Source organism: Ammodytes marinus (assembly GCF_949987685.1).
Source record: "Ammodytes marinus genome assembly, chromosome: 18".
Taxonomy (NCBI): domain Eukaryota; kingdom Metazoa; phylum Chordata; class Actinopteri; order Uranoscopiformes; family Ammodytidae; genus Ammodytes; species Ammodytes marinus.
This window is the reverse complement of record NC_137222.1, coordinates 18,892,036-18,910,277: the sequence shown is the minus strand read 5'-3', so window position 1 is coordinate 18,910,277 and position 18,242 is coordinate 18,892,036. Positions and strand designations below refer to the sequence as shown.

Genomic DNA, 18,242 nt, shown 5'->3' with positions numbered 1-18,242 from the left:
ATCACCAAAAGGAAATAGCTTGTATTGTTACTGATTCAATTCTCAATACTACTTTATGTGAAAAACATTGTGTATGTTACAGTAACTTAATTGTTAGGATTTGACTAGTATGTGCCTTTGGGATATTGTGTTCAGCTGTTGTCAAAATCTAATATGTTGTTGTATACCTGACGGACTAATAAACCAAATTAAAGCCATTTTCACTAGTTAAAGCAGACTGTGGGACTTGTTCAATTATTTTTCCAAGGGCTGGCCCCTTTGCACCTGTCTTAAAGAAATGTGCAAAATCATTTCTCCCAGTGCATCACTGTACAACAGCTCCACTAAGAGCTCACACATTATATCTCTTACGGATGCATTCTCTCAGAGGAAATGCACACAAAAAAAACGTAATAAAAAAAAGGAAAGAAAAGCAATTACAGAGTGGTAATTAGCCTGAGATAAAAAGATGCATAGAAAAAGCTTTCCCCAGTGTGGTGTGGATAAAAAACCTTCCCTTGCGATTCCTCCCTCCTGTAAGATGTGGAACACTCACTTGATGCTGATGGCGAACCTCTCTGCCTCTGCGGTCCTCTCTCTGATAAGGTAGGTCCCGCTGCTGTGGGATTTTAAAAGGTTGTCGGCCTGCTGGCGCTCCATGTTCCCCGCAAACCTACAGAGGAGCAGATACATAATTTCATTTCATTCAATTTCCTTTATTTATTCCTTGAAAGATCAATTGAGGAGTGACCCTCGTTTACAATGACAATTTGTTGAGTACAAATTACAATACACACAGAAATCAAATGGGTGAAGCAGAACAAAACCTAACCAAACCAAACCAGTATCAGGTAGAGTGTGGTTGATTCAAAATAACATGTTTAAATTTGGATATCAGGGTATTTATTTTAATTTTATTTAATGCTGTAAGTTGTTGCAGGAGTCAGGGGCACTGAAGCTAAAAGCTGTCATTCCATGCTCAGAATAATACACGCTGTGACCTCCAAATATACAGTCAATTACTATAATGGAATGACATTGGAAAAGGCTTTACGTTAACATCAAACAGCCATGTAGTAATTAGTCCTTTGGTTGTGGCCATGTTTGGGCTCAATTTGCTTTAAATTGTGAGTGTAACAGTAACACTGATATTAACATTCACAGATCTGAAGTAATTAAAGGGTAATGACCTGAGGGTAATGGTAATGCATGGTGTAAAAGGCCTTACATGTATGAGGATGAAAATCAAATGAAATCCACAACCTTCAGAATATATTGTAGGCTATACTTACCATGGATATCCATAGTAGTCGGATTCCCTTGAGGACTGCCGGCTGGTGGATAACGACTGGAAGGGCTGTCACATAGAGCACACAATGCACTTTTAATGACATATAAACAGAACAAAAAACATGGTGCAGAAGTAGATCATGTATATGTAGGTCCCATACAGGTAGTTACGTGCACACTTAAAGAGATGAAGGAGTGCTTCATGTATGCCCTCAATACAGTAATGATGCTCTCCATATGCCAATCTACAGTACATGTACATATAGAAGTATACGGGTTGCCTTACCTTTGGGTCCAAATAAGGTTTGACGCACGAGCTGGGGAAGAAGCCGCTCTTTAGTGTTTGTATCAGCTTCCCCTGTAAGGTAAAAGCAAGGCAGGTTTATTTGTACTGCACTTCAAACACCGCCACACAATTAAAATTGCTTCACACGAGACAAACCGATGAAATAGAATATGTAAAGGCGCAATGAAAGGAAAAATATATTAATATGAAAGGCAGTGTCAGTGTAGTTACAGTGCAGTAATAAATCGCCCTCCGAATAAATAGGAAAAAAAATAGTGCAGTTGAGAACGGAAGAGGCATACATGAGAAGTCAGTATTTTACAGTTTAGAGGGAAATAAATAAACCACCTAATGCTTTGTAAAATATCATAGAACAAACTGGCAGGCAGCACCATGTGTCATGACACTGATATGAATGGGCTGAAAGGAACCCATACTGCACACTTTTTCACGCTGACTTTTTTAAAATTTTTCCTTGAAATAATAGCTTCTGCCAATTAAAATCTAATCACATACAGTACCGGCTTTGACTGGCTACACACGTAACATCCATCACAACATGCCTTGATGCTAGGTGTTACACTTAGAATGAACTCGACACATCTGTCAAGTTCCCCTGTCAGAAGTAGAAAGTCTATGTCTGCTACCTGAAGCAATGGATTTTTTTTTTGTGCAACCCGCCCCTTGACAAGGCAAGGAGAGATTAAACTGTCAAAGTAACAGGTGGGTTTAAATTATTAATGGTTTCGGAAAGTTGCCTTGAGTCACTGGGATAAAAAAAAAAACTAGCCTTATACAAGAATCTGTATGGGAGACTGTAAATCAGCAGGACTGTTCCAGCTCGTGTCATCCAGCTAATTCACTGCAGAGGATATTCCAGGTTTAGCAGGTTCAGGTTCACTGATGCTCCACTAAGAGATGCATTATGCCATTAAAGATGCATTGATGCCTTCAACTCGCTCTGAATAATGATTAACTAATCACTATCCCATTAGGTCATTCAATATAATTCCATGTAGTGAGTGCATGTGCATGTGCAACGTCACTGGTTGAAACATAGCTAAATGTTATCTCTCTTAGGTTTCCCGTCAGTTATAACTGTGTCCTATCAAATAATGGCAGGGCCCCTAACAATGATCATAATATATACTCATGTGTGCTGCAATTTCTTCATCGGAAAGAAGCATTACTTAGTTAATTGAGTTAAGTAGTATCTAGTTCAGACTGAGACACACTCTGTGCCATGCCATGTGTGTGAGTAGATGATTGCAGGTTATCTGAACTGTCTTAGTGACCCCGATTAGACCCAGATCTTACACTACTTGTCTTTTGTATTATTGAGGTTAAATTAGAGGATTGGCTCAAGATCACACTTGTGACATTTGCTTCAATTCTCGTCGCATAAAGATTTCACCTCCTCTTATCTCGGATTTAGTAACGATACCAGAAGAAGCTTAGCGGATGTTCAGTCACATTCACACTCATTATTTTTTAATTCCTCTCTCTTAGTCTCATTCACGCTCTCCCCCTCGTTTGACCACTTTCAGCTGACTATACGGGATCCACTCTTTCAGCTTAAACTCTATAATATTCACCATGCCCACAGTTACCCAATCATAGCAGGGCTGTCATAGTTTCATAACTGTCCTTTCCCTGCTGTCTGTTGTCATTTCAGTTTGATCGATGCAACCCCTCCCCAATCCCATTCACATCCAAAGACTTCAACACCAGATCAGAACCCTGCTTCACAGCATCCATTCAGATATCCAGCTGCTCTCCACCACTAGATGTCTAGACTCCATCGGGTGTTACTCTAAAGTTTAGACATGGCTTCATCTTCATCTTTCATATGATATTACTATGGGGTCTAATCGCCTGACTCTTTTACAATGTAATCTTTATCACTAGCATGGCAATAAATCAATTTGTTTATACTTCAAACCTTCTTCATTTAAGTCTCCCCTGATTGATATCATAGTTCTACCACGTAAAACATCCCTTTTTTCAAGAAGATAAAAGTTATTGTACCTGATGTTAACTTGTATCTGCAATTTACGTAATGTGGTTTGATTGTATAATTCAGGTTAACTTGAGAACTACCTCTTTATTACATACCCAGGGGTTGACCTGTAATTTATAGAGGAGTTAGTATGTTATTACTATTTGTTTAGGTTCTCTTCTTCATTACACTGGATCAATACAAGGGGAACGTTTCACATTGTTTGGCAAATAAGCAATAAGCATAAGCCTCCTTGCCGTGACAGAGATAAGAGAACTGATACCACTCGTGTGTCTTAGCTCTAAATATAAGACAGTTTAGCATAACGGTAGGGAGTAGGGGAAAACAGCAAGCCTGGCTCTATCCAAAGGTAAAATTGAATTATTTTCCAGCACAGTTAAGCTCTTTACTTCACATTATATCTCGTTTGTTTAAGCCCTGCAAACACTGAAGGATGGACACAACACATTTTACAAGGGGCTATGTGCCAGACTACTTCTGGGCCATGTCAATGACTTTCTGGAGTCTGGTTGTCTCAACCGCTCATGTTGATAACACAACTTCGAGAAGTCAAAGCATGCTGTGATGCAAAACATTAGATTTTTGTAGAGAATGAACAACATGTTAATTAGTTGGTTTTAGAAGGCTTGGTTGTCTGATTCGGTGATCTTTGAACACAGTCAGTATAGAGTGTAGGAATTGTAGTTATTTCTTATACATATTCTGAGTCCTACTCTGTTCACCCAGTATGAATGTGATCACCTTCAAACATCTTTAAAGCTGAAAGTCTACACTTTCACTTCATAGTCATTAATGCACTTTAAATCCCAATGAAAAGTGCTCAATGTGGGTGTTGTCAGAGAGGAGTGATTGTTTACTGTACCTCCCACCACGCTGTGTCAGGATCTCCCTTGAGCAGCTCGATGAAATCTCCTGTTTGAAAAGAGAGGGGTATCTTCCCCGGGGGCGCTGGCGTGCCATGGTAGTTCCTCACTGCCACCATCTTGGGACCTGGGAACACAATCAAGGCTTTTGCAGTGAGTATTGATAACAGTAAGTCGGAGTAAGAGCTAGGTTGACAATGAGGGATAAAATATGAAAAGATCTAACATTCAAGCTAACAAGTGCTGCTCACTGAAGTTCGGATTTCCCTCACATGCAACATATTGACTTAGGCTGTTAAAGGCTGGATCGGTTTTCCATACAAATCTTGCTTTCTGATGATGTCTAGTGATGTAGATAGCTCTTAGATACACATGATAAAACCCACAACATGCTGGGTTCAAATATTTTCCGGGAACCTTTCATGCATGATGTCCCTTTTTTCTAGTGTCCACTTTGAAGTGTTTTATAAGGCAGAAAAAAATATCTTAAAATCTTACAATCTTACTATCATCTATTCTCTCCAGACTGATTATTTCTGTAGACCAGCTATGATATCCCTCTCATGTTGAAGGTCTTCACATTTTTGAATTTCAAATAATACTTCAAGCATATAGTGTTACTAGATGTTTGCATTGCCACCCACTGTACAAAGGCCAATACTATTGCTGTGTGGTTTGTGTTTGAAGGCCTGATCCACTAGATGGCAGTAGAGAGCCGTGGTGCTCAGTTACAGCTCTATCTAAAAAACAAGCTTGGCACATGACAGCTGACTGAACACCCAGCCCCATGTGAAAGTGTTCCCCATTGTGTTTAGGTGACAGGATGTGTTCTCACCTGATGATATGCCAGGTTCCTACAAGGGAAAAACAAATACTCAATCAATAACACTCCTACAAACAACAAACACGCTTGTATGATCTAAAGATAGAGACAAAATGTATATGAGGGTAAATGGCAATATGAGGATTATAATAATGATGATAATGACACTGATAATGACTCATAGAGGATGTACTCACCAAGTCAAGGGGATCTGTAAAAAGACAGACGAAACAGTGACAGTCACATAGGGCTCACAACTGCATAGGATACCATAATTGATTAAACATCTGACTACAATTCTTATAATATACATCAGGGCTTCACATTGCTCTTTTAATATTCCGTGTCCAACACGAAGGCTTTTCCGCTTGTTTGGCTACATTTTGCATTTACTTTACGTTGACACGCTCATTCACATGTTCTTCCTAGTGCCTGGCCCCATTCGGTGTTGTGTCCAGATTCACACCGACTGACTGATGTGTTTAGGCGTTATTCTACCTTTGGAGGTGTGAGGAAACGTTTAATTTCACACATTAAACCTCATTTAGATGTACGGAGCTCCAATGTGAGAAAACAGGTTTCAATATGTTTCTGAATTCAGAAAAAAAGTGTAGCTCTCAAGATTCAGGGTTGAGACACCCCTAAGGTGTTGCAAGACAAAATGAAGATCATTTTGTTGCTGAGGAGATGATTAACATAAAAAAATAAAGCAGGAAAGATATAGTATATCTTATAGAATTACGGTCAGTTAATTCCTCTTGAATCCCAAATTGTAGTTTTACTCTTTGGCACCAAATGACACACTTACACATACTGTACATAGTCCCACCATCCCACAGCGACTAAAGCCCACATAACCCATTCCGCTTTACAGATCGAGTGACCCCTGTTGGATTAAGTAAGTAGCCCACATGCATAACAGTGTTTGGTGACCACACGTCACAATTTCACAAATCGTGATAAAAGGTGGAGTTAGCAATTCTGGAGAATGCTTGTTGTCAAAAAAGTGATTTTGACAACAAGTGTTCTCTAGAATAGATGACTTCACCTTTAATATTATCAAAACAAACAAACAAAAAAGCCCAGCACAAAACATTGCAAAAGTAAATCTGAACCACACTTTCCTGAACAAGAGTAAAGGGAACACCTACTGATTTTACAGATGGTGATGACTTCCAGACACTCTTTGTGTGCCCCTGTCCCACAGCGAGAGCAGTAGTAGCCCTGATAGAAGATGCCCCTAGAGGGAACACACACAACACACACACATCAGTAATGCAAACAGGAAGTCTCTCAGACACAAATTAACTTCTTGTCAGTACAATACACAAGGGGAGCTGCTGCTTGTTGCAATAAGCCTGTGATTGTGCTTATACATGCTCCATCTTTTCCACTCTGCAACCCTTTAAAGACCAGAAAAGCTCCATTTAAACTTATGTACTCCAAAAAATAGTATTTGTTACGGGCACTGTAACAGTGTATGAATCGCACACTGCCATGTTGAATAGTAAGTGCCATAAATCACGATGGGATCTGCTCTGTGGCCGCAGCAGTAATTAGCATCTAGCGGGGAGCGAGAACGCTGGTGGCCTGCTTCCACTGGCTCTGTGAATTTAGGTCAGCCAAGCCAGGAAATGTGTGGGTCAATACGCAGAGTGGAGTCTAGCTCGGGCTGCCTGTAATAGAGGTGAATGTGGTGATTCAGTGACATGGGTTTGTCCCCCCGCTGCAGTGGAACAAGCTCTCTCTCTCTCCCTCTCTCACACACACACACACACACACACACACAGGGAGGAGATGCGTACAGGGACAAAGTGGGTGATAATGGGAAGGGCCAATGTTTAAAAATAACATCCGTCCGCCTCCGTCACACTTTGCGGAATATTTTCCAACGATTGCTTTTACACTAATTAGGGGCTATATAGCCAAGAAACATATTCCCTCTGTGATTTAGGTCTGTTTGTTTGTTTGCTGCTCACCAAATGTGTCCCAAATTCTCTTTTAGTCAAGCTTTAAAAGTTTGCTCTTGAGACAAGTTTGAAGTTTTTGTTTACTTGCACTTACACTAACTTTAATACTACACTGAAGTACAATTTCAGATAAAGTATTTCCATTGTGTTGCAAACTTTAAACTGCAACTGCACAACAATTATCGTGGAAATATTGTATATTTTTTCATTACATAACATTTGTTACTACTAAGGGGAATACATTTTTTTTAATAAAAAAACACATAATGAATTTGTAGAATGTGATTAGTTAAACTGCCCAACAGTACATTAAGTACATACAATTAAGGGAGACACTATATAATACAGACTGGCTCTAACTGGTACTTTAAATGAAAGACTATGGGAAACAAGGGAGTTACAGCTGGATATTTGAGCGGAAAGGAGAAATAAAATATATTATTTTTCTAAATACAGGGAACCTACAGGGTGCAGTAATGGAAAACCAAACTTAAGTTTGAGAAAAATATAGTTAGCACTTCTGCAACTATAAAGTTATAATTTAATACTCTAAGACACGGTTATGATAGCCCGCTGAGTGGTTGATTTGGCCTACAAGAGGATGTTCTTTGGACTGACTGCAGAGTAGGTGCTGTTCTTTAAAGTAAAAGATAAGTTAAGCAGATAGTAATTCAATCATATCACAAAGTGCTGCTCTACTTAGGTGATGGTAAATGGGTTTGTTTTTACCTTTGAACGTGTGTTACCTTTAGACAAAGCAAAGCTAGTTGATCCCCCCTGTTTCCAGTCTTTGTGCTAAGCTAAGTTAGGTAGATGCTGGTGGGAGCCTTTCAGTAAAAACATCAACTGTTTCTTCCACCACTGTAAACACTGATGTAAGCTACAGTGTGTACATAATCATTGTATACATGTTACCTAACCTGTGTTAGGATGAATACCATGTGCTCTTAAACAGTCCACATACAGTGTTTGCATAGAAAACACTGTATGAATAACACTTACACAAGGATTTTTTTTTTTACTGCTGACTATTGTTAGACGCTTGACAGTCCTTGGAAAGTCTGGATTTAGATTCATTCATTATTAATATAGAAGAATATGGATGTGCTGTTATTGCACATCAGCACCATCAGGGCGGTTATACCTCAGCAGCATCTTGCAGGCTCGACAGTTGGTGTTCTTGTCAAACGTGTGCATTTGGAAGTTGTGCGAGTTGGCTGTGGCTCTCTCTGGCTTGATGTTGGACCTGGAAGTAAATAATAAAGAATGAGAGGGACAACAATTGGCACGCTGCAGCTTGTTTCTTGTAATTAAACTTGTTTTTTTTAGCTGGCGTTAAATTAATAAGATATCATCTGTGTAACTAACATTAACCATGCTATCATACTCACATGGCCATATCAAACTGCTCCATCCACTTCCTCTTTGTCTCCTCTGTTTTACAAAAGAACTGGAAGCCCTGCTTGCCTTGCAGGTGGATCAGGTAGAAACCATAGGACCACTGTAGAGAGAGACGTGAGTGAGGGACAGCTGCTAGAGAGATGTGTGGATGGCAATGAAATATATGGGCAAATAATCTTGTGATACAATTTTTTAAAATACACATGTATAAAAAAAAACCTACAGCAATCATGGTTCAAGTTTTATTCAGAGCTAAAAGATGCTCCACATGCATTAGCAATGCATCGGTCCAGACAAAGAAACAGAGCTGGTGGGTGCGCGTGCAATCACGGCATGACACCCATAAAACACCACAGCCAAATAAACAGGCCACTATATGAGAAGATGAGTTGATTTAAGAGCTTACCATTTTTCCACTCGACTGGTAAGCATGCAAAAAGAAAGACACCAGAGAAAGACCCAGTTACACATGCAAAACATGGACAGACACATGCAGATTCAATGAAACAAAAACAAAAACTAAATAAAAGCCATGTTAAACTGCTGGCGCATTGCACTACTGCAGTACTGTACGTTTTTTTTTTTTACATGAATCCTAAATGACCCTTCATCGCATTTACATGGTATTTCAAGCATGGACGAGCACAATGCATGTGTGACACTTTAATGCATTACACATAAGTTCCCGCATCAGAAATTACCATCAACAAGGAAGGCCCTGAAAGCTCAAGGGCAACATGTGTAAAGATTACTACCGTTTATTAGCCGCACTAGCCAGGCGGTTTTTACAAAGATCACACTGGGCAAGAGGCGATTCTGATGCTTATTGCTTTTTTTTTTTTGGAAAATGATTCTCACCTTTTTCACGTCTCTGTTGTTCATGGGGTCGTCCGACATTTTATACATCTGCAGTTCTATAATCTCTTTGAGCTCATAGCTATAGCCTTTCCTCTTGCAGACAATGACCACTTTATCAAACAGGAATATATACCTGAAGACAAGCATAATACACACATTGTTAATTTCACCATGAATATGTATATGTATATTAATTGTTGGTATTGGATGGCTGTATATCATATCCCTTGGGTAGTTTTCGGAAGAGTTTGGACTCACCGGTCCTGTTTTGTCCGGTTGACGATGGAGCACACCTTTATCTCTCCGTCTATCTTTGGCCTCCCATACTCCTCCAGTTTCACCTGCTGCTTGGAGCGCAAGGACACACTCAAAATCAATCCAGTGCCGACATCAACTTTTACATTTCAAATGAATAATTCTGCTATGCTTAAATGTCAAAGAGAATCTCAAGATATATATAATAAATGACAAAACTTGGAAACTATTCACTTCCTGTTCTGTTCCAAATTTTAAGTAGTTTTTCTGTATGTGTGGCACGTGTAGAAACAACAGAATTTAGAGGAGTTAAGGGGAGTATGAGTGGAAGTGAAATGATGAAATGAGAGTGCTGGTAAAATGTTCATGGGAAAGTTAAAATCATTTGGTAATGAACATAACTTCTCTTGTCCGGGTACCATAAGGCTAAATGTTTTATTGTGCACAGTATAAATGTGGACCAACACGACAGGCGGAGAGTAGATGACAGTGTTCTTAGCAGGGGGGAAAAAACATGGACATTTTCGAAAATGGGTTATTGCTCTGTGATGCTGCAGTGACTAATTACAGTGACACACGTTAAGTTCAAGCCTAGTGATAACATTGGTGGTGGTGGATTATAAATTATATAAGTTCCACATTAGGGTGACATTTAAGGGAATAATGAGAAACTGACAACACTCTCACAACGGTCCATGAAATAAGCCACTTAGCTTAGCATAACGACTTGAATAGCTAGCTTGGGTCCATCCAAAAAGTAACAAGATGCCAGGCACAGAAACTTCTAAAAGTTACAGCTGTTTACCAAGCAACCACATTGCAAAAATGTAATTATTTTCTTTAGGTACGGGTTTAACAAACAAGATAACTTGTTTATTTGTGAGCTTTACATGTTCTGCTTGGCGGATTTGTTATACTTTTTAGAATGGGCCAGTCTAGGGATATTTCCAGGATTTGTGCTAAGCTAACCTAGCCAGCTGCTGGTTGGAGCTTCACATTAAGCATATACAGTAGACTAGCGAGTGAGAGTGGTTTCAATCTTCTCCTCTCACTCTAGAAAATAAATAAATAAGAGCTTTTCCCAAGTGTTGTTATGAAATAAGTAAAGTAGGTAGGCCAAGTTAAATAAAGAACACATCCTCTTTAAGAAAATGTACTGTATAACCAAAGAACTTTTGGTCTGGTTCCATTATATATGATTTGACAGTGAGAAGTTTGGAGGCCTTTAAACATGGATTAGGTCAACAACCTCCTCTAGGCGACAGGGGGTTAGAGTACTTACGAGGTTTTCTATAGAACTTTGGAATTCGCTGATTTTCTTCAGCGTCTCATTATCCCTCTTGACTTCGTTGATGTACATGGCCAGGTCCTGAGAGAGCAAGGCAAATGTTCTTTCAGCCCTTTCAACGGGAAATTATTTCTGACATCTGTCACATTACGGTAGATATACGGCCCTTTGAGGCAAAAGTAACTGTATGAAACAATTTATACAGCTTTGGCTGGGAGCCCTGAAGAGTTATTGTATACTATTTCTCATGGACACACAGGAACAAGTGCAACACAGACCTGCATAGCCTCCAGAGCCTCCTTGAGTATTTGTCTCTCTGGTCGATCAGCGGAGTGACTCAAAAGTTCCTGTGGAGAGAGATGAATCTTATTATTTTGAGAAAAAAAATTGACATTTTCTTTGAGGTTAAGAAGAAACAATACAACTCAGATGCCTTACAACTTCAAATCGTTAAAAGTTGTTATGATTCGAGTGAACAAATGTGTCACTGAAATGTGTCATTTTATAGTAATGAGAGGGGCATTGCTGTAAGTGATGTATAGTGGCTCCCTAATGTGATTACAAGATGTGACATTGATGTGGCTGAAAATAGGTTTTTAGCTAATCAGCAGCATCAACAGCAACAAACATGAAAATAAACAGCAGAGGAAGACCGAGAGATCCATATCTAGCCTCTTCATCTGACTTTTCTTAATGGTGACAAGATAATGGTAAACATGTTGCCCCGGGCATATCATGTTGTCCTCCACATTAGAAAATGAATAACAAACATTTGACAATATTTTGATCTGTGAATGTCTGCGTCCTGCCTCCTCCACTGGCTAATCTGGTTGACTTACTGTATACAAGACTGTAGAGGCTTAGTCGAGATACAGCCGGAGGAGTTTTATAAAATGAGATTGAATAAATAGATTGGATTGTGTCACCTGCTCAAACAGTTGTCAAGTCCAATAATCAGTGTCGTTAAAATCATAAGCAACAAATGCATTCTCCTTGTGTTCTCTCAAATGTCAAGTAAATACAAGTAAACAGAAGGCAACTCCAACGTATATAATATGTACTAGCTGTGGAGTTATGTTGCTGTGATATTTTCCCTTTGCCACTCACAATAAACCTGTTGATAGCAGATTTCAGCTTTTCAAGGCAGGTTAAGGACAGGTGTAATTGCAATGCGTTGAACAAAACCAAGGCGTTGGAACTGGGCATCTTAAATGAAATGTTGCCATCCTTTATGGTATTTACAGCACATGTACTTTCCCGCTATGACAATATACCATTTATTTCTCTCTCTGTGCACAGCATTTCCTGTCACTGCAAACTCTCTACAGCTAGCAGTAAGCTTCACCAGAGTGTGTGAATCACCAATACCTGTCATTTTAGTGCAGCCACAAGGACATTTTCCCTCAATGGCTTCTCAGCAACACTAGCAAAAAATAAGAGACCAGTGCTGCTATTGGGCCCTATTTTACCTTCAATTAATACATGTTTACCATTTTCACTTTGAACTGTAGACTCTGTAACTATTGCACAAGCGAGAGCAGCCAGAGACAACATACACTATGCAGTACAGCCCCATAATCTCCTTTTACATAGACAAAATATGATCACATGGGCGGCCCATTTGCTCACTGAAAATTCATAAAAACTCTGCTTTTGGAGAACTACTTATGAGATGACTGTGCTGAAATCATTTATGGAGAGAGAGACCAAATCGAGAAACTGTATTTTTATCATATCTGTACAAAATCAACCGAAGATACTCCCTGAGGCATGACGCACACACAGACACACACACACACACACACACACACACACACGTACACACACGTATACACAAACACACACACACACACACACACACACACACAAACACACAGTACACAGAGTACAACACCCAGTCTGACACGCCCCGCGGTCACAGCATACAGCCGTGTTGTACTGCAAAGCTCTGTGAGGCAGTGAAATGGGGTGCGTTTAATCTGATTAGTGCACGGTTGATTTGACCTCAATGCCTTGCTCCGAGGGGTTCCATTCAAACTGATGGACAAGTCTAGCAGCATTCTCTCGGCGAGGTCCCTGCAAACACCTGACGCAAACACTCGCCTCCACCAGCAGTCCATTACGCGCCGCATCATAAACCCATGTGCTCATCCATAATGGAGATGCAAAATTAATCATGGGGAATATTAGAGTGGACAGCTTGGTTTATACATTAGCACCAGCGGGAGAGCCACAGGGTGAAATGTCGGCCGTGATGTGTGTGTGGCCAGATATTGGGCTTAAATTATATATTTGCATATTACGACAAGTGGCACCGGTGCAGGGATGTAATTAAAGATTGGAGTAGCTTATCATGTCTTACCAACAGTGTCTGAAATTAGATATACACCAAATGCAACTGACCTCATTTAAAGGTGTGCTATGCAGTTTCGGAGGAGGGGCATGTGTTTACATTTGCAGAGCCAGCAGTTTAGCTTACAAACATGTTTTTCTCAACATGTAATTATTATTATTGAATAATCATATCATCATAAATTAAATCAAATTATTGTGTGTGTATTATGAGTGTGTGTATGAATGGTTGAATGTGGTAAGATATGTAAAGCGCTTTGGGGCTGAGAAAATCGTCTAGAAAAGCGCTATATAAGTTAAGTCCATTTACCATTTACCATTTATTGTACTTTATCAAGAAAGAATATGACTTCAAAATACACAGGTTCCAATCCGACCCATGGACCTTTACTGCATGTAATCCCCCCTCTCTCTCTGTCTCCCCATGTCAACTCTGTACTATCAAATAAAGCTTGAAAAAAGCCCACCCAAAAATTCATTGTTCCCAAATTGCCAGTGGACGGTTATAAAACAACAACAAAGACAGGTTTATGAGGCAAAAGCTATGGAGTGGCTATTGCTGAGGGAGTCGTTTGGGTACAGTCTATGTTTTTCTTATTGATGCCTGAAAGTGAATCCGAGTTGACTACAGCCTCCTCTACGAACAAGCCAACTACAAACATTTCTGAGCCAACTCTCCACGGGTGGTTAGTGTTTGATATTTAAAAGATGCAAAATTAAAGAGGGAAATAGCAAACTCCATTCCATCTTCTTTCGATCATCAAAGTGATGGAGACTTTTGAACAAAACACACGTTCAAAGATCATTAGAGCGTTTTCAGAGACGGAGAGAATATGTTCTGAAAGCAAGTACTTGCCCTCCTTTGATGTATGAGTTGTTTCCTTCACTTTATCTTCCCTCTGTAGTATTAAACCGTGGTTATAAGTGACTGTAATGTTTTTTTTTCTCAGTTGCCTCCTACCTTCAGTAGTAGGTGATACTTCAGCACCCTCTGCATGGGGACCACCAGAAGATCCTGCAGCTTGAACTTCCCTTCCTGCACTTTCAGAGTGCATTCCTGTGGTACGACGACACAAGCAGTAGAAAGGCAATTATAAACACATTGCATAACATGCAGTGTTGGACATTTCCCACTAAAAAGCATTCATTCATTGCTTAATAATTCATTGTGTGTTGTTGTTGCATCGCTTCGACTGCTTCCGTACATTCATGGCAACAACCAGGCCCGTTTATTCTATCGGGGCACAAAAGCTCTGGCGGTGCTAAAGCCATTTGGGACACAGTGACAATGAATGCAAACTGGAGGAAATTCCTCTGACAAATGAATACATTTCTATAAAGTCTGCACTGGATCCACAAGCAACTGTCTTTATTTGTGTTTGCATCCTATAAGGTTCCCTCTCAGTGGGTTTGTGTAGGCTTGTATGTATTCAGTTTCTATAACGGTGCATTAACAGGGACAGATTATCCCTCTTTCAAAACAAGGTTTTTGTGTAGAAAGACACTAAGAGGCTGTTTTGCCTCGTTACAAAGCCCTTTTATTTTGAGAGAGACTATCTCAGTGTCAGCTAACCAGGCTGTAATCCCCTTTCTTTTTTCTTTTCTTTTTGTCAACAGCTCTGGGAAGCCATTTCTCTACCATTTCAGGGGTTTGCTAGCCTTCAGTTCAGATGTAATACAACTTTTTCCACTTACAATCTAAGATTTATCAGGACAGCAACAGGATAAACAAGGAGCGACCCTACTAAACCTCTCGAAGGCAGTCAATAAAAATCAACTCTATTCTCTCTTGACACTATAGTTGCCTTTATTCATATGGCTTATAGTTGTATTATTATTTTTTTATTATTGATTTAATCTCAATTTGTCCATAACAATGGCAACATTGGACTGCATTTACGACTTTTTTTATGTAATTATTTATTTAATATCTTCATTCATTCAACAATAATACATCTTGCTCATATACTTCTGTACTGATGTTAACTTGTGTTCAATGCATTTTTCTCCATTAAAATGAACTAAATCAGTGAGTTTGTATGTTGTGGGGTGAGTGGTAAAGGCCATTACCTCAACTTTAATCTTGACGTCCTCTCGCGTTGCTATTAGCTCATCCAGTGTTTTCTGGGCGTTCTCCATGTGGCTGCAGTACAGACCATAGATCAACAACCTGGCAAAAGGAAAGGTTACAATTCAACAACAGTTCATCTGTCACAGCTCGCATCCTTCTTCGCACATAGAGAAAGTTTGACACTAGAAAACAATCGTAGATGAATGTTTGACCAAGGCGTCCTGTGCCCCCCTGGATAAAAAGACAAACCACATCGCAATTTTTGTCTCTTTCACATCATGTCTTGCACTTTTCAAAAAGACTACTAGACAGTAAAGTGGGCACCGTCTGCACACCTGCCCCGTGTATCAATAAAAACATACCTCCTCCAATCATCCTCTGAAGGCTCTCCCAATGACACCCAAACACATTTATTTCCGAAAAGCGAGGGAAAGCTGTAAAAGCAATCTGAGTATAGGCCCAATGTGATCTGTCACTGCAAAGTACCAAACGGACAAGTATAACCACAGTCTCTGGCTTTGAACGATGAAACATTCAAGTCAGCTAAGAGAAATGTACGGCTGGGATTTCAAATAAGATATTTTTCGGCTTCTTCTCTGCGAGTATGAGAATATTTGAAGACAGGTGGCCTCATAAGACCCCTTCAAAGACTTGTTTGTGGTTACAAATCTACAAAATAAGCTCACTAAATAACTAATTCGGCTGTTCTGGAAACAGTGTTTCAAAACATTGGAAATTGATCCTAACTTTGTAAAAACAGGGACAAAAAGGAGATTGCTGTGAACTGGTTGTGTGTTGTAGCGCACATTCTTTTTCTGATTAATACCACAATTGAAGAGGTCAGCCCGAGAGTCTGTTGGCACTAAAGGGGACAGCTAAATGAATATGCGAATACATGTATTATGATTATGAATGTATGTGAATAACCATGAATAAGCAATGAATGGATTGTGATCCCAAGGCACTATTTGGAGGGGTTAGGAGCGGCATCCTCTCACCAATAAACTGCAATGACAGAGCACTAATGAAAGACACTGCCTTCTATCACACGCTTTGCAGACATTCTCTTATCGGTGAGTAAGAAAAAATTAAAATGGCTTCATTTGTTTCCAGCAGGGAGGATATAAGAGCTGTGTTCATTAGATTTTCTACAATGGGACTCTGACACAGATCTGTGGGCTCAGCTGGGAAGAAGTTCAAAGTCATCTTGCCTGGAGGATGCCACTGCACACCCCTTTTCACACACTTACTCACTGAGTCAAAGTAGGGCATTGGAAAGGCTGCTATAGTGCTAGACCCCCTCCCCTCCCTTCTCCCCTACTGGCATTTTGGGTTCCTAATCTGAATCTTGCGCTGGGCGGTGCAGAGAGCTGGCACTCTGAAGTCTAATCAAGCCTCCGATACATCTGTGACACAGACGAGGGAACCACTGCAATTGGTGCAACTGCTGAAAATGTGCTTATTTTGGGTTCTATTTACATAGGAATCAGTGCTTTGGACATATTTTCACACGTATTCCATATAGCAGCGTAGTGGTTTTAAACTGATTTTCCACTTTGTGACTTCAAGTATTCAAAATGACGTTTCCGGCTGCCATAGGACACATTCTACTGTAATTTACAGAAAAAAAAGACCTCTGGCCACAAGCACAGCTCTGGAAATCTGACAGAAAAATAAAGTGTGTTGAAACAACACATAAGGTGCTTTTTATGCACAGACTTTGAGCTGCAAACTGTTAAGGCCAGGACACACCGGTCCGACCACCGACCGTCGCCCGAAAATGGAGTCTGCCGATTCAGGCTCGTCACATAGTCATTGAAATATCTTTAGGTTTTGGGCCTTTTTGAGAGTGACTTTGTGCCCTTTTTCTGTTGACTATTGTACTTATGTTAGTCTTACACATCGTTCAGGCATTTACCATGGTCTTTAATAGACTCAGTTAGCACTGTTTAGTGAAATCCCTGTTGCTTTGAAGTATGATTAAACGAGAAAAGAGAGTGGAAACTCATTAGCATGATTCTATGAATCTATTATTAATACAAAAACATCTCTTTAAAATGAATGGTTCTGCTTTAGCAATATTTATTATATGTTGAAGCTGTTAAAATGTGTTTAATGTTTTGTTTCGCCAGAGTCTGAACTCCAAAATACTCCTTTTTGAAAGCAGCATTTCCATCAGACTCATGAGTCGATGGTTCCTCTGCTCCACTGTGATCCAACACTGCTGATCACTGGAGCTTCACCACTGGAGTTCATACTACAGCCCCCCCCCCCCCCCCCATGACTCCCACCCTGGTAAAACTGGCCCTGGGCTAACAAGCACCAGATTAAGACTTGATCCACACTCGGGGAGACAGCTCCCCTAAACTCCCGCCCCTCCAGGACCACAAAGTGATTGAGATTAATGGCTCCTTCATCAATTAGAAGACAGTATACGGACTGTGCAGCATAGCGTAGATTGAGACAGCCGTCATATAGTAAGTTATCACACAATGGCCCTCATTTATCAAACTTGCGTGGAAACTGGTGCAGATTCTGGCGCAAATACCTCCCTACACCAGGTATCGCGTGGGATTTATCAAACAGTCGTATCTCGCCAATCTCAGCGTACGCCAGGCCATTATTGATAAATGCGGCGGCTGAAAACAATCGTATCACGCCCCTATATTTTCTCAGTTTTGAGGCCTCGTCCAGAGGTTTTACGACATGGATATGCGCATTACGGCACAGAAGAGGAACTTCTCTGAAGTAGAAATTGACAAAATAACAGCGAAAGAAGAAAAAAA

General features: G+C 40.1%; 1 protein-coding gene across 4 annotated transcripts in view; it reads right to left on the bottom strand.

Annotated features, from left to right (window-relative positions):
• vav2 (vav 2 guanine nucleotide exchange factor) overlaps nucleotides 1-18,242 on the bottom strand; it is a 201,009-nt gene that overhangs the window by 7,793 nt on the left and 174,974 nt on the right. The window contains exons 9-24 of one of the 4 annotated variants that reach the window (XM_080046269.1): nucleotides 15,456-15,555; nucleotides 14,347-14,442; nucleotides 11,312-11,380; nucleotides 11,028-11,114; nucleotides 9,749-9,837; nucleotides 9,491-9,623; nucleotides 9,039-9,053; nucleotides 8,623-8,732; nucleotides 8,376-8,477; nucleotides 6,413-6,501; nucleotides 5,459-5,472; nucleotides 5,274-5,292; nucleotides 4,438-4,565; nucleotides 1,556-1,627; nucleotides 1,272-1,336; nucleotides 536-652 (exon numbers count right to left, since the gene is read on the bottom strand). In XM_080046269.1, coding sequence (XP_079902395.1) covers nucleotides 536-652; nucleotides 1,272-1,336; nucleotides 1,556-1,627; nucleotides 4,438-4,565; nucleotides 5,274-5,292; nucleotides 5,459-5,472; nucleotides 6,413-6,501; nucleotides 8,376-8,477; nucleotides 8,623-8,732; nucleotides 9,039-9,053; nucleotides 9,491-9,623; nucleotides 9,749-9,837; nucleotides 11,028-11,114; nucleotides 11,312-11,380; nucleotides 14,347-14,442; nucleotides 15,456-15,555 — 1,305 coding nt within the window. The remainder of the gene's footprint in view (nucleotides 1-535; nucleotides 653-1,271; nucleotides 1,337-1,555; nucleotides 1,628-4,437; nucleotides 4,566-5,273; nucleotides 5,293-5,458; nucleotides 5,473-6,412; nucleotides 6,502-8,375; nucleotides 8,478-8,622; nucleotides 8,733-9,038; nucleotides 9,054-9,490; nucleotides 9,624-9,748; nucleotides 9,838-11,027; nucleotides 11,115-11,311; nucleotides 11,381-14,346; nucleotides 14,443-15,455; nucleotides 15,556-18,242) is intronic. The other 3 variants (XM_080046270.1, XM_080046271.1, XM_080046272.1) reach the window with 3 other exon arrangements.